The 17,383-nt window shown below is 41.7% G+C and overlaps 1 protein-coding gene across 1 annotated transcript in view; it reads right to left on the reverse strand.

Annotated features, from left to right (window-relative positions):
• The window catches only part of LOC134345515 (calcium uniporter regulatory subunit MCUb, mitochondrial-like), a 110,285-nt gene that overhangs the window by 13,124 nt on the left and 79,778 nt on the right, over positions 1–17,383 (reverse strand). The window contains exons 4-5 of the mRNA XM_063046276.1: positions 7,569–7,673; positions 761–921 (exon numbers count right to left, since the gene is read on the reverse strand). Of these exons, the coding sequence (XP_062902346.1) occupies positions 761–921; positions 7,569–7,673 (266 nt within the window). The remainder of the gene's footprint in view (positions 1–760; positions 922–7,568; positions 7,674–17,383) is intronic.

Raw genomic sequence — 17,383 nt, forward strand, 5'->3', positions numbered from 1 at the left:
ATGCACAGGGAATCAGCTGACTGCTCATAATTGCTGACTGTCATACCAAATGAAATATTAAAAACTAATTATATGCATATGAAATCATAATGAATAACGTGATCCAACACTCCAACTGATCACCAAGATATTCTTAATCATTTTATCTTACAACTATAGAGTATACAGTAGACCATAAGACCATAAAATATAGGAGCAGAATTAGGCCATTCGGCCTGTCAAGTGTGCTCTGTAATTTTTCATGGCTGATCCATTATCCCTCCTAATCCCATTCCCTGCCTTCTCCCCGCCCACGACTAATCAAGAACCTATCAACCTTCACCTTAAATAACCTGGCCCCTACAAGCACTTGTGGGAACAAATTTCACCACCCCTAGGCTAAAGAAATTCCTGCTCACCTTTGTTTTAAATGGACATCCATATATTCTGAGGCTGTGCCCTCTGGTCCGAGACTCCCCCACTATAGGAAGCATCCTCTCCACATCCACTCTATACCTAGGCCTTCCTAGATAATCTAGGCCAGACACACTCTTTTTACTGTATTTCATGGTTAGTAATCACACATACGTCAGAGAAAAATTTTATGAGACATTTTCAGCTATAGTCCTGAACTAGCTCAGTCATTAACATTGATAATGAAACACTTCTGTAGCTGACAACATTATTAAACCTCATTGCTTGCTCCACTGGTTGTGTATACAATCTTTAGACAAAATAGATTTTTAAAATGCTTAAGAACAATTACTATGAACTGTTTCACCTGTTTGAAAATCTGTAGTTTTCCATTTAGATTTTCCAGTTTCTCCAGGAGTTCCCACTCTTTGTGCAGTTGGTGTTCTTGTATATGAAACGCCATGTAAAGCTTATGAGTCAAATCTTTTATACCATCCATTTCCACAGACCGCTCACTACTTATCTGGTCTAAGGTGATGAAAAAAATAGTCAAGAAAGAATTAACGCATTGTCTGAACAATCAAATCAGCTGATCATTTTGCAAAACCACAATATAGATCATAACATTTCCAATTAATGTCGATGTTCATCAAGAATAAACTTACTGATGAAGCTGAAGAATGGGAAATTGAATAATCCAGAGCAATGTTTTTACTGTCATAGAATCATAATTATACAGCATAGAAACAGTTCACCTGGCCCATACAAACTAAATGAGCTTGTTCCATTTACCATCTCTCTCTAAACCAGAGGTTCTTAACTTTTGTTATGCTACGGACCCCGTAGGCAGTGCCCCGAGGCCAACGGACCGCATTGGCAGTGCCCCGAGGCCGACGGACCCCTTCTCAGAATAATGTATTTAAATACATTGGATCACAAAAGAAACCATTTATATGGAAACAGAGTTATCAAAATATTTAAAAATAAACAAATAATTGAAGGAAATGCTAAATTTCAGTCAGGGGTTAGTGAAAATGAATATGTAAATTTTTTCCCATCCAAGGACAGACCCACTGGAATCTATCCACAGATCCCTGAAGGGTCTGTGCACCTCAGGTTAGGAATCCCTGCTCTTCATGTTAAATATTGCAATTATACCTGTCTCTACCCATGCACCTATTCAAATCCCTTTTAAATATTGCAATTGTACCTGTCTATACCACATACTCTGTTAAATTGTTTGACATACCTACCTGTGGGAAAAACTTAACTCTTCAATTTTTTGCGTTATTATGGGAAAAATACTGACCACCCACTCTATATATTGATTTTAAATACCTCTCTATAAGTTCACCCCTTAGCTTTCTGTGCTCCAGGGAACATGCTGACCCTGAATTTTCACTGTCTCACCTTTGTAAATGTTAGGTAACGCTGGTCAAAATACTAGTATGATATATAAAAGCACAATAAAGGTCAAGTGAACCTCAGCTCAAAACATCAACAACAGATCATTTATTCGGTCCAGGCTTGATTATATCAGAAGTGGCTCGAATCTGTAGTCTTCTGATATAGAAGCTGGAGGGTAAATATGTACAATAAACTCCTCCTTCACTCTTTAACAGATACATTAGTGTTAGTGTCAATAGTTGGGTCAAAATATAGTAAGTCTTTTTGAATTGAAGTATTAAACATAATGGATTGTGCTGAGGACAGGCTGTGAAGAAGCAGAGCTGTGCTGGCTTTGACATTCCCCCAGACTCTTAAAACAGAAAGCAACTTTCAACATTTTGAAAAGAAAACCACAGACAATGTACTCAGAACACTGACATTTGTACACATTCACCCAGAAAATAACTACTAAAAATATATACTGTATATGTTAATTAAGCAAGACACCTCATGTAGAGATAAAATATTCAGTAAATTTAAATGAATTGCTGTCAAACCAGATGAAATGTTTACCTTTACAGGACAGAATGTTACGCCATCATGACCTTACTTTCTTGTGACCTTACAGGGCTTCTAATCATTTCTTAAATGTGAACTCTTGCAGCAGCAGCTACTTCATTCTCTGTTCAGTATTTGTAGCCAAAAATCTGACCCTGTGAATTTTTAATCTGACTCCACGTCATATTTGATTTTTTAATAAGTACATAATGGTACAATTTATTGTAACAGGCATGACCCACTGTATTCTTCCAACATCTTATGTAGTTCCAGAATCCAGCATCTGCAGTTTGTTGTGTCTACAGTTTGGTCCACAGAATTGTTATTTTCCCCATGTTAACCTGTCGCATAGAGTACCAATACATTATGGTTTTCTTTTGGCTACTACTTAGCCTTGACTCATAACTAATTCTCCTCTGCCTCAACCATTTGTTTTCATAGAATTAATCCATGAAAAGACAGCACAGATTCACATGAACATAGAACATAGAATAATACAGCACAGTACAGGCCCTTTGGCCCACAATGTTGTGCCGACCCTCAAACCCTGCCTCCCATATAAGCCCCCAGCTTAGATTCCTCCATATACCTGTCTAGTAGTCTCTTAAACTTCACTAGTGTATCTGCCTCCACCACTGACTCAGGCAGTGCATTCCACGCACCAACCACTCTCTGAGTAAAAAACCTTCCTCTAATATCGCCCTTGAAATTCCCACCCCTTACCTTAAAGCCATGTCCTCTTGTATTGAGCAGTGGTGCCCTGGGGAAGAGGCGCTGGCTATCCACTCCATCTATTCCTCTTGTTATCTTGTACACCTCTATCATGTCTCCTCTCATCCTCCTTCTCTCCAAAGAGTAAAGCTCTAGCTCCCTTAATCTCTGATCATAATGCATACTCTCTAAACCAGGCAGCATCCTGGTAAATCTCCTCTGTACCCTCAAAGAACTCTCTCAGGCTTGTTAGACACGATCTGCCCTTCACAAAGCCATGCTGACTGTCCCTGAACACACCCTGCTCTGGCACCAAGCCAGAGTTGGAGGGTTGTAGCTGAGTGTTGTTTTTCAGACTGGAGGTGTGACATCAGCAGTGTGCCATAGGGATCAATTCAGGGTGAACTGTTGTCTAGACACTTCCAAGATCTAGCCTGCTGTATGGTAGAGAATTGTACACATTCCTCATTCTCCTCTCGCCACCCCATAAGCACAAGAATTATGACACACCTCAGTTTTCACTTACCAGTTCCTCAGTGCCCATTTACATCATTATCACTCATTAGGATGTGGATTTAAAAATACATATGTAAAAGTAAAAGTACAACCAGACACTAGATGTATAAATAGATTTTATTTAGGACAATGCAGTACATGTGGCTTTATAAGCCTTTTGATAAGGTCTCTCACAGTAAATGTGGTTTACAGGGACTTCAGCAAGCCCTTTGACAAAGTCTCTCACAGTAGATGGTTTACAGGGACTTCAGCAAGCCCTTTGACAAGGTCTTGCTTGAGATTCTGTTTCAAAAAGTTAGAGCACATGGGATCCAAAATTGTTTTGGGAAAAGGAGACAGAGTGATGATCAGAGGGTATACTTTGCCAGTGATTAGTAATATTCCACAGGAATCATTGTTAGGGCCCTTGCTGCTTACAATATACATAAATGGTTTAGATTTGGATTAGGTAGCACAATCATAAGTTTGCAAATGACAAGAAGATTAACTGAGTTGTGTATAATGTAGAGGGTAGTCTTAGGCTACAGAGTGTCATCAATGAGCTGATCAACTTGGCTGCGACATGGCAGATGGAGTTTAATCCTAATAAATGTGATTGTGCAATTTGTAATGAAGCTAGGTGATACACTAGGAGTGGTAAGGTCCTATGAAATATTGAGGAAAACTGAGGTGCACATAGGATACCAGCCTTCAATAGTCAGGGTACTGAATACTAAAGTGAAGAGGTTATGATTCAACATTGGTTAGACATACAGTTCTGGTCATCAAGCTACACTAAGGATATGATAGGGTGCTGAGGACATTCATCAGGATGTTGCCTGGGATGGAGTTTTAGTTATGAGGCGAGACAGGAGAAGTTAGGTTAGTCTTTGCAAGGGTGGTGGAGGTTAGAAGGGACAGGACTGATATTGATGTCAGGGGTAAGTTTTTTTTTTAATTTAGAGAGTGGTGAGTGTGTGGAATGGGCTGCCAGCAGCAGTGGTAGTGGAGAACACAATAGGGTCCTTTAAGAGACTCCTGGACAGGTACATGGAGCTTAGAAAAATAGAGGGCTAGGGGTAACCCTAGGTAATTTCTTAGGTAAGGACATGTTCAGCACAGCTTTGTGGGCCGAAGGGCCTGTATTGTGCTGTAGGTTTTCTATCTTTCTATGTTTATAAGTGGCATAAATAGTGTAAACTACATAAAACTTGTTGAATAAAACTAGAGGACATTGATTTAGGGCAGGGTGTATGAGATTTCGCGTGGACCCGAGAGGGAGTGTGGTGAGTATGTGGAATGAACTGCCAAAGAGAGAGGTGGCAGCAGAGCACTGACAGCATGAAGGAGAGTCTCAATGAACACTTGAATCACTTGGAGTAGAAGGCAATGGGCCAAGTGCTGGAAGATAGGATTAATATGGATGAGTGTCCATTGATTGATGTGGCTGTGGTAAACTCAATGGCCTGTGTCCATGAAAACCAAACTGTTATTTGAATGAAATGATAGGAGGCAATGAGCAATAAGATCATACAGCAGACATGGATATAAACTGGGGTGTGTCTGAACTGAACTCTCACTGGTTATTCTTCATATACAATAAGTAAATAGAATATATATTCAGATTCTTATGGTACAAAGATTGAACCAAATGACATGGATATAGTGTCCATAGGCTCTTATTACCTGTCACAGTGTCCTGTTAGTTACAGAGGTAGACACATCCTTGATGGAAGGCAGTAATCTCTCAGCTAATGTCTTTCCTAACATATGTGCCCTTAATCTTTTATATATTACAATGTGTAAATCCATATTAAACTTGTTCGAAATTGAGCACAACACTAAACATTTTTAACTTTCTTAAATATCACACATTCGTGCCAGACAAGGGGGTTGCAGCAAGGAACAGGAATTCTGCAGATGCTGGAAATTCAAGCAACACACATAAAAGTTGCTGGTGAATGCAGCAGGCCAGGCAGCATCTCTAGGAAGAGGTGCAGTTGACGTTTCAGGCCGAGACCCTTCGTCAGGACTAACTGAAGGAAGTTAGGAGCTGAAGGAATTATAGACCGGTTAGCCTAACGTCGGTGGTGGGGAAACTGCTGGAGTCAGTTATCAAGGATGTGATAACAGCACATTTGGAAAGCGGTGAAATGATTGGACAAAGTCAGCATGGATTTGTGAAAGGAAAATCATGTCTGACGAATCTCATAGAATTTTTTGAGGATGTAACTAGTAGAGTGGATAGGGGAGAACCAGTGGATGTGGTATATTTGGATTTTCAAAAGGCTTTTGACAAGGTCCCATACAGGAGATTAGTGTGCAAACTTAAAGCACACGGTATTGGGGGTAAGGTATTGGTGTGGGTGGAGAATTGGTTAGCAGACAGGAAGCAAAGAGTGGGAATAATCGGGACCTTTTCAGAATGGCAGGTGGTGACTAATGGAGTACCGCAAGGCTCAGTGCTGGGACCCCAGTTGTTTACAATATATATTAATGACTTAGATGAGGGAATTAAATGCAGCATCTCCAAGTTTGTGGATGACACGAAGCTGGGTGGCAGTGTTAGCTGTGAGGAGGATGCTAAGAGGATGCAGGGTGACTTGGATAGGTTGGGTGAGTGGGCAAATTCATGGCAGATGCAATTTAATGTGGATAAATGTGAAGTTATCCACTTTGGTGGCAAAAATAGGAAAACAGATTATTATCTGAATGGTGGCCGATTAGGAAAAGGGGAGGTGCAACGAGACCTGGGTGTCATCATACACCAGTCATTGAAAGTGGGCATGCAGGTACAGCAGGCGGTGAAAAAGGCGAATGGTATGCTGGCATTCATAGCAAGAGGATACAAGTACAGGAGCAGGGAGGTACTACTGCAGTTGTACAAGGCCTTGGTGAGACCACACCTGGAGTATTGTGTGCAGTTTTGATCCCCTAATCTGAGGAAAGACATCCTTGCCATAGAGGGAGTACAAAGAAGGTTCACCAGATTGATTCCTGGGATGGCAGGACTTTCATATGAAGAAAGACTAGATGAACTGGGCTTGTACTCGTTGGAATTTAGAAGATTGAGGGGGGATCTGATTGAAACGTATAAGACCCTAAAGGGATTGGACAGGCTAGATGCAGGAAGATTGTTCCCGATGTTGGGGAAGTCCAGAACGAGGGGCCACAGTTTGAGGATAGAGGGGAAGCCTTTTAGGACCGAGATTAGGAAAAACTTCTTCACACAGAGTGGTGAATCTGTGGAATTCTCTGCCACAGGAAACAGTTGAGGCCAGTTCATTGGCTATATTTAAGAGGGAGTTAGATATGGCCCTTGTGGCTACGGGGGTCAAGGGGTATGGAGGGAAGGCTGGGGCGGGGTTCTGAGTTGGATGATCAGCCATGATCATAATAAATGGCGGTGCAGGCTCCAAGGGCCAAATGGCCTACTCCTGCACCTATTTTCTATGTTTCTATAAATACAAGATTCAGGTGCTGGCTTCTAAAAACTGGCAATAACCTGAATATTTTGCCTTTAATAATTTCAATTCAGTCATGTACACTCAGATCTTGCTCTAGTACTTTACTAGACTGAATGTGGGCAATGATCATATGCAAATGCAAGATGAAAGATTGCTTTATTTGTTACATGTACAACAAAATGTACAGTGAAAAGTGTCACTTACATCAACGACTAATGACTGGCCTCAAGTGTCACCATGCTTCCGATACCAACATAGCATATCCAAAATTTACTAAACCTTACACCTTTGGAATGTGTGAGAAAGCGGGGCATGTGGAGGAGAGCCACACATTCACTAGAAGAATGTACATACAGTGGCGAGACTGAATCCAGGGCGCTGGTGCTAACTGCTATGCTACAGTACTGTCCAAGGTAAAGAGACAGAAATTAATCTGATCAGACAGTTTTACTTGTTTACAAGAATATTTTAAAGAAAACAGTGAAAAATAGCTCTGAAAATCATAAATAAAAATATCTTAACTGAAGAAACCCAATGTCAAGATGCTCATCTTACCTTTATGAGGAGGTGTTACAAAATAATTTGCCTTGTTAATAACTAATTGAAAGTTATTTGATAGCAGAACAGTCATTGGTGTGCAGGCAGAAACTCTGGCGCCATCTGCAGGAAAACAATAAAATATCTTTGAAAGTTACAGGAAAAAAATCCAGTGAACTCAAATGTTTTATTCTCACTCTTTATTCAAGATATGGTGCTCGATGCCAGATATAAATGACCCCAGTGATAGTATCAAGAGCAGCAGTGTTGACCATTCTATTAGAATTCAACACCACAACTTCATTGAGACAAAGGTATTCTCAACTCCCACTGCCAGATGATATTCACCTTGACAGAATTCTCACACTGAATTTTCAGAAATTAAGCGAAGACATCTTTTCTCTATCACTCATTTTTCCTTCTTAATTGATGAAAATTAGCACGATTCACGAGAGTTAACATAGCTGGCTAACAAACAACAATGTGTGGACGTTAATCAGTTACCAACATTACACCACCCTAAAGTTTTATAGTCGTAGAATATAATTTATAAACTGAGAAATTGCTATTGATTGCATATTTACAATGAGGTGAAATTTTTTGGGGGGGATGTTACTTTATTACTGAAAAATGGTTCAACTACATTAACAGAAGAATCAGCAAGCTATGTTGTAAAAGTATATGAAACTTAAGTATCACCGTTCTACTAACCAAGAGATTTCTCCTCCATGATCCTGACTGTAGTTTACATACCGCCAAAAGCAGCTATTAAGCAAGCACTCGATGTATTGAATACTGCAATAAGCAAATAAAAAACAGTCCAGGTGCTTTCCAAATCATTGCCACAGACTTCAATCAAGCTTGCTTGAAGAAATCTGTGTCCAGTTATCATTAACATATCACCTGTAGCACCAGGGGTCCCAACACACTTGACCACTGCTACACTACCAACAAGAATTCCTACCATTCCATACCTAGACCGTATTTCGGGATCATCTGGCTGTCCTCCTGCCTGCATACAGGCAGATGATAATGAGCAAAGATACACAGGTAATGACAACAAAGAGGTAGAGGATAATGAGCAAAGGTACACAGGTAATGACAACAAAGAGGTAGTAGTGGGAGGCTAAGCAGCAGCTGCAGGATTGTTTTGAGTCTGTGGACTGGACTGAGGACTTAGAGAATCTAAATGAATACAGCACGGTTGTCATGAATTTATAAAGTCTGTTGGGGACAAGTGTACTGTATGCCCATAAAGTCATTCAGTCTTCCCCAACCAAAAGCCCTGGATGAACCAAGAACTCTGCAATCTGCCAGGGCGAAAAGTAAAACACAAGAGGTATAGGTACGACCTCTGGAAAGACATCTCACATGAGAAGTGGCAATTTTGGACCAAACTTGAATCGCAGAAGACGGCTCAAAAGCTGCGGCAGGACTTGAAACCAAGTGACACAAGGTTTTGCTCCCAGATGAGCTCAATGCCTTTTATGCTTGCTTGGACTGCAAAAAAGCATGGAATCACCTTCACGAATTCCCACACCCTGTGATTTCAGTCTCTGAGGGCAACGTGAGATCATCCTTCATGGGGTGAATCCATGAAAAGCCAACTGGCCCAGATGCAGCACCTGGCTGTGTACTAAAGATCTGCACTAATCAATCAGCTGCAGTAGTCACTGATATCTTTAACCTGTTGCTTCAGAAATCTGAGGTACCCACTCATTTCAAGCAGGCTTCAGTTATCCACGGCCCACAAAGAACGTAGTGACCTGCCTCAGTGACTATCCCCCATTGCACATATATCCACAGTGATGAAGTGCTTTGAGATATTGCTGATGAAACCATCAGCTCCTGTCTGAGAGGCAACTTGGATCCACTCCAGTTTGCCTACAGGAGCAACAGGTCCACAGCAGCTGCTATATCATTCACTTTTCACTAAATCCTGGAACATCTGGACAGTCTAGATGCATAGAGGGCTATGGGTAACCTGAGATAATTTCTAAAGTAAGTACATGTTTGGCAGAGCATTGTGGGCCAAAGGGCCTGTATTGTACTGTAGGTTTTCTATGTTTCTATATAATAGGATGCTCTTATTCGACTACAGATCATCATTCAATACCATCATACCCCCAAAACTAATCAATAAGCTCCAGGTTCTTGGCTTCAATCCCTCCTTGTGCACTTGGATCTCAATTTCCTCACTTGCAGACCCCAGTCAGTTCAGCCGACAATACTGTACAGCAAACATGCACTCAGCCTGATGGTTTGAGATATGTTCATTTTAATGCAAGGAGTATCATAAACAAGGCGGATAAGCTTAGAGTGTGGATCAATATGTGGAACTATGACATTGTGGACATTACTGAGACTTGGATGTCTCAGGGGAAGGAATAGCTGCTGAGGGTGCCAGGCTTTAAACATTTCAAAAAGGAGGGAGGCAAAGGAGGTGGGGGCGTGGCATTGCTCATCAAGGATAGTATCACAGCTGCAGAAAAGAAGGAAGTCAGAAACAGGAAGGGGGCAATAACTCTACTGGGTTTTTATTTATAGACCCCCCCCTCCCCAATAGTAACAGGGAAATCAAGGAGCAGATAGAGAGGCAGGTTCTGGAACGGTGCAATAATAATAGGGTTGTTGTGATGGGTGATTTTAACTATCCAAATATTGACTTATACCTCCTCAGAGCAAGGGGTGTAGATGAGGTGAAGTTTGTTAGGTGTGTTCAGGAAGGTTTTCCAACGCAATATGTAGATAAGACAACTAGAGGAGAGGCTGTACTTGATCTGGTATTGAGAAATGAACCTGCTCAGGTGTCAGATCTCTCAGTGGGAGAGCATTTTGGAGGTAGTGACCACAATTCTATCTCCTTCACCATAGCACTAGAGAGGGATAGGAGCAGACAATTTGGGAAAATATTTAATTAGGGTTGGGGGAAATATGATTTTGGGCAGGAACTTGGGAACATAAATTGGGAGCAGATGTCCTCAGGGAAATGCACGGCAGAAAGGTGGCAAATGTTCAGGGAATACTTGCATGGTATTCTGCATTGAATCATAGTGTACAAAGGATGCAAGTTAAGAAGAAAAGCTTATGAAAGGTTCGAGAAGCTAGGTACTGTTAGAGCTCTAGAAAGTTACAAGGGTGCCAGAAGGAACTCAAGAATGAAATTAGGAGAGCTAGAAAGGGCCATGAGAAGGTCTTGGTGAGCAGGATTAAGGAAAACCCCAAGGAATTCTACAAGTATGTGAAGAGCAAGAAGATGAGCCATGTGAGAATAAGACCAATCAGGTGCGATACTGGAAACATGTACTTGGAGCTGGAAGAGGTAGCAAAGGTACTTAATGAATATTTTGCTTCAGCATTCTCTACGGAAAATGACCTTGGTAATTGTAGGGATGACTTACAGCAGACTGAAACACTTGAGCATACAGACATGAAGAAAGAGGATGTTCTGGAGCCTTTGAAAGCTATTAAGTTAGAAAAGTCACTGGAATTGGGTGAGATCTGGAGGAAGTAAGGGATGAGATTGCTGAGCCTCTGGCAATAATCTTTACATCATCAATAGGGATGGTAGAAGTACTGGAGGATTGGAAGGTTGCAAATGTTGTTCCCTTGTTCAAGAAAGGGAGTAGAGATAACCCAGAAAATTATAGACCAGTGAGTCTTACTTGAGTGGTGGGCAAGTTGTTGGAGAAGATCCTGAGAGGCAGAATTTATGAGCATTTGGAGAGACATAATCTGATTACGGATAGTCAGCATGGCTTTGTCAAGGGCAGGTTGAGCCTTCCAAGCCTGACTGAATTCTTTGAGGGGGTAACAAAACACATTGATGAAGGTAGAGCAGTGGAAGTAGTGTATATGGATTTCAGTAAGACATTTGATAATGTTCCCCATTTGAGGCTCATTCAGAAAGTAATGCGGCATAGGATTCAAGGAGACCTTGCTTTGAGAATCCAGAATTGGCTTGCCCACAGAAGGCAAAGCGTGGTTGTAGATGGTTCGTATTCTACATGGAGGACGGTGACAAGCGGTGTTCAACAGGGATCTGTTCTGGGACCCCTCCTCTTTGTGATTTTTATAAATGACCTGGATGAAGAAGTAGAAGGCTTGGTTAGTAAGTTTGCTGATGACACAAAGGTTGGGGGTGTTGTGGATAGTCTGGAGGGTTGTCAGAGGTTACAGCGCAATATCGATAAGATGAAGAACTGGGCTGAGAAGCGGCAGATGGAGTTCAACCCAGATAAGTGTGAAATGGTTCATTTCCATAGGTCAAATTTAAAGAGAGAATATAATATTAATGGTAAGACTCTTGGCAGTGAGGAGGATCAGCGAGATCTTGGGGTCCATGTCCAAAAGAAGCTCCAAGTTGCTGCGCAGGTTGACAGTGTTGTTAAGAAGGTGTATGGTGTGATGGGATTCATCAACTTTGGGATTGAATTCAAGAGCCGCGAAGTAATGTTGCAGCTATACAAGACCCTAGTTAGACCCCACTTAGAGTACTGTGCTCAGTTCTGGTCACCTCACAACAAGGATGTGGATACTATAGAGAGAGTAAGAAGAGATTTACAAGGATGTTGCCTGGATTGGAGAGCGTGCCTTATGAGAATAGGTTGAGCAAACATGGCCTTTTTTCCTCGAAGCAACGGAGGATGAGAAGTGACCTGATAGAGGTGTATACAATATTGAGAGGCATTGATCATGTGGATAGTCAGAGGCTTTTTCCAGGGGCTGAAATGGTTAACACAAGGGGGCATAGTTTTAAGGTGCTTGGAAATAGGTACCAATGAGATATCAGGGGTAACTTTTTAGAATGGTGGGTGTGTGAAATGCACTGCCAATGACGATGGTAGAGGTGAATACAATAGGGTCTTTTAAGAGACTAAGATAGGTAGGTACATGGAGCTTAGAAAAATAGAGGACTATGCGGTAGGAAAATTCTAGGCAGTTTCTAGAGTAGGTTACATGGTCGGCACAACATTGTGGGCCAAAGGACCTGTAAAGTGCGGTAGATTTCTATGTTCCATTTATCTCTTCCACAATCACCATTAGCATAGGTGCACCATAAGGCTGTGTGCTTAGCCCCCCAGCTCTACTTGCTTTACACTTATGAATGAAGGATAAGTACAGCTCCAACGCCATATTTAAGTTTGCTGCTGACATCACTGTGTGGGCCAAATCAAAGGTAGTGATGAATCAGCATATAGGAGGGAGACTGAATATCTGTCTGAGTGGTGCCACAACAACAACCTCTCACTCAATGTCAGCAAGACCAAGGAGCTGATTCTTGACCTCAGGAAGAGGAAACTGGAGATCCATGAGCCAGTCCCCATCAAGGGATCAGAGATAGAGAGGCAGCAACTGTAAATTTCTGGCATTACCATTTCCACGGATCTGTCCTGATGAAACGGTGGAGCAGACTCGTTGGGCTGAATGGCCTAATTCTGCTCTGATGCCATATGGTTTTACGGTCCTGTGTCCAGCACCAATGTGCCAATACAAAGCAGGCATGGCAGCTCCTCTACTTTCTTAGAAGTTTGCAAAGATTCAGCATGTCATCTAAAACTTTGATAAACTTTTACTTTTATTTATTTAGAGATATGGTGAGGAATTGGCCCTTCTGGTCCAAAAAGCTGCACTACCCAGCACCCATCTATTTAGCCCTAGCTTAATCTCAAGACAATTTATAATGACCAATTAACCTACTAACTGGTACGTCTTTGGACTGTGCGAGGAAACTGCAGAACCCGGGGAATACCCCCACACTCAGGGGAAGAACATACATACTTTCTTAGAGGATGCGGGAATAGATGCGTGGTGGAAAGTATACTAACTGGCTGTAACACAACCTGGTATGGAAATACCAATGGCTTTGAACAGAAAAACTTACAAAAAGTAGTGGATATAGCCACTGCAATTACAGTTAGAACCCTCCCCACCATTGAACACATCGACATGGAGCATTGTTACAGGGAAGCAACTTCCATCAGCAAGGACCCACACCTTCCAGGTCATGCTCTCTTCTCACTGCTGCCATCAGCAAGGATACAGGTACAGGAGCCTCAGGTCACACATCACGAGATTTCAGAATATTCATTGCCCCTCAAGCATCAGGCCTTGAACCAGAGGGGATAACTTCACTCATCTTCACTCACTCCAACACTGAACTGAGTCCACAACCTATGGACTCACTTTCAAGGACTCTACAACTCATGTTCTTGATATTTCTTGCTTATTTGTACAAAAGGTACAGGCTACACTTAAACCCGAGGGAGTCCAATATCCATGTGGGCAGGTTGGCTAGAGTTGTTCAGGAGGGTTTAAACAGATTTAACAGGGGACTGGGAACTAGAGTGATAGTGCTGAAGATGAGGTAGCAGGTTTACAAACAGAGACAGTGTGTAGTGGGACTCCTAGCAAGGAGAGGCTGGTGAAAGGGCAAAATTGCAGTCAACAGGATGAGTTGCAACATATAAGGTGGACAAATTCAAAAAAGGCCAATACAGGTGTTGTATTTGAAAGCGCGCAGTATACGGAATAAGTAGATGAACTTGTAGCACAGTTACAGGTTGGCAGATATGACGTTGTGGGCATCACTGAATCATGGCTGAAAGATTATAGCTGAGAGCATAATATCTAAAGATAAACATTGTATCAAAGGGACAGTCAGGAAGGCAGAGGGGATAGGGTGACTCTGTTGATTAAAAAAACAGAATCAAATCATTTGAAAGAGATGCCATAGGATCAGAAGGTTATAGGCAATTGTTATGAACAGAGCTAAGGAACTGCAAGGGTAAAAAGACCCTGATGGGAGTTATATAGGGATCCCCCAAACAACAGTAAGGAAGTGGTCTACAAATTACTATGGGAGATAGAAAATGAATGCCAAAAGGGCAATCTTACAATACTCAGAGGATTTCAATAGCAGACCATAAGACATAGAAGATTTAGGCTATTTGGCCCATTGAGTCTGCTTTGCCATTCAATCACGGCTGATCCTCTCCCCACTACCCCCACAAACCTTCTCCCCAAACCCTTGATGCCGTGGCCAATCAAGAACCTATCTCTGCATTAAATACCCCAACAACCTGGCCTCCACAGCTGCCAGTGGTAACAAATTCTACAAATTCACCACTCTCTGGCTAAAATAATTTCTCCTCATCTCGGTTTTAAATGGACACCCCTCTATCCTGAGGCTGTGGCCCCTTGTCATAGACTCCCCACACCATGGAAAACATCCTTTCCACATCTACTCTGTCTAGGCGTTTCAACATTCAAAAGATTTCAATCAGATCCCCTCTCTTGCTTCTAAATTCCAGTGAGTACAGGCACAGAGACACCCAAAGTTCCCCTGATAATTCTTTCATTCACAGAATCATCCCTGTAAACTGCCTCTGAACCCTCTCCAATGTCAGCACATCTTTTCTTAGATATAGAGCCCAAAACTGTTCACATTACACAAGGTGAGGCCTCACCAGTGCTTTATAAAGCCTCAGCATCACATCCCTGTTCTTATATTCTAGACCTCTTGAAATGAATGCTAACATTGTGTTTGCCTTCCTGACCACCACTCAACTTGCAAATTAACCTTTAGGGAGTTCTGCACAAGAACTCCCAAGGCTCTTTGCATCTAAGATTTTTGGTTTTTCTCCCCGTTTAAAAAAATAATCTACCCATTTATTTCTTCTACCAAAGTGAATGACAATGCATTTTCCAACATTGTATTTCATTTCCCACTTCCTTGTCCACTCTCCTATCATCTGCAAACTTGGCAACAAAGCTACCTATTTCATCATCTAAATCATCGGCATACAGCATAAAAAGTGGTCCCAACAGCGACCCCTGTGTAACACCACTAGTCACTGGCAGCCAACCAGACACAGATCCATTTATTCCCACTCACTGCCTCTTACCAATCAGCCAATGCTCTAACCATGCTAGTTACTTTCCTGTAATGCCATGGGCTCTTAACTAGGTAAGCAGCCTCATGTATGGCACCTTGTCAAAGGCGTTCTGAAAGTCCAAATATACAACATTCGCTGCATCCAACTTGTAAATTCAAGTAGTCCTCAAATAATTCCAACAGGTTTGTTTGGTAACATTTTCCCTAAGGAAGCCATGCTGACTTTGTTCCATCTTGTCCTGTGTCACCAAGTATTCCATAATCTCATCCTTAACTCATTCGTAAGGCCAGTGATGTTGTGGGGATGGAACTGGACTCTCTCACGGTGGTGTCTGAAAAGAGGATGCTGTCTAAGTTGCATGCCATCTTGGTCAATGTCTCCCATCCACTACACAATGTACTGGGTGGGCACAGGAGTACATTCAGCCAGAGACTCATCCCACCGAGATGCAGCACTAAGCGTCATAGGAAGTCATTCCTGCCTGTGGCCATCAAACTTTACAACTCCTCCCTTGGAGGGTCAGACATCCTGAGCCAATAGGCTGGTCCTGGACTTACTTCATAATTTACTGGCATAATTTACATATTACTATTTAACTATTTATGGTTCTATTACTATTTATTATTTATGGAGCAACTGTAATGAAAACCAATTTCCCCCGGGATTAATAAAGTATGACTATGACTATTAACAATTGACTCCAGCATCTTCCCAACCACTGAGGTAAGGCCAACAGGTCTATAATTTTCCTTCTGCTGCCTCCCCTCCTTTCTTAAAGAGTGGAGTGATATTTGCAATTTTCCAGTCCTTTGGAACCATGTCAGAGTCCAATGATTCTTGAAAGATCAATACTAATGCCTCCACAATCTCTACCGCTAACTTATTCAAAACCCTAGGGTGCATTTCATTTGGTCCGGGTGACTTGTGTACCTTTAGGTCTTTCAGCTTTTTGAGCACCTTCTTCCTTGTAATAGTAATTGCACCACTTCTCTTCCTTCACACCCTTCAATAGCTGGCACACTGCTAATATCTTCCACAGTGAAGACTGATGCAAAACACTCATTTAGTTCATCCACCATCTCTCCTTATCCCCCATTATTATTTCTCTGGCCTTGTTTCTAGTGGTCCTATATCTACTCCCATTTCCCTTTTTTTTTTACATACTTGAAAAAGCTTTTACTATCCACCTTGATATTGTTTGCTAGCTTGCTTTCATATTTCATCTTTTCCCTTGGAATGATTCTTTTAGTTGCTCTCTGCAGGTTCTTAAAAGCTTCCCAATCCTCTATCTTTCTGCTAATTTTTGCTTTGTTGTATGTCCTCTCTTTGGCTTTTACATTAGCTTTGACTTCCCTTGTCAGCCATGGTTGTACTATTTTGCCATTTGAGTGTTTCTTCATTTTTGGAATACATCTATCCTGCACCTTTCTCATTTTTCCTAGAAACTGAAGCCATTGTTGCTCTGCTGTCATCCCTGCCAGCATCTCCTTCCAATTTACTTTGGCCAACTCCTCCCTTGTACCACTGCAATTTCCTTTACTCCACTGAAATACTATGTCAGACTTTACTTTCTCCCTATCAAATTGCAAGTTGATATTGTGATCACTGCCTCCTAAGGGTTTCTTTACCTTAAGCTCCCTAATCATCTCCAGTTCATTACATAACACCCAATCCAGTATAGCTGACCAGCTATTCTTGACTGGATGTTGTGCAATGAACCGGTATTGATTAGAGGGTTTAAGGTTAAAGATCCTTTTGGAGAAAGCAATCATAATATGATCGAATTCACCCTAAAATTTGAGAAGAGAAGCTAAAGTCAGAAGTATCAGTATTACAGTGGAGTAAAGGGAATTACAGAGGCATGAGAGAGGAGTTGGCCGAGATTGATTGGAACTAGCAGGGATGATGACAGAACAGCAAAGACTGGAATTTCTG

The sequence above is a fragment of the Mobula hypostoma genome, chromosome 4 (genome assembly GCF_963921235.1).
Source record: "Mobula hypostoma chromosome 4, sMobHyp1.1, whole genome shotgun sequence".
Taxonomy (NCBI): domain Eukaryota; kingdom Metazoa; phylum Chordata; class Chondrichthyes; order Myliobatiformes; family Myliobatidae; genus Mobula; species Mobula hypostoma.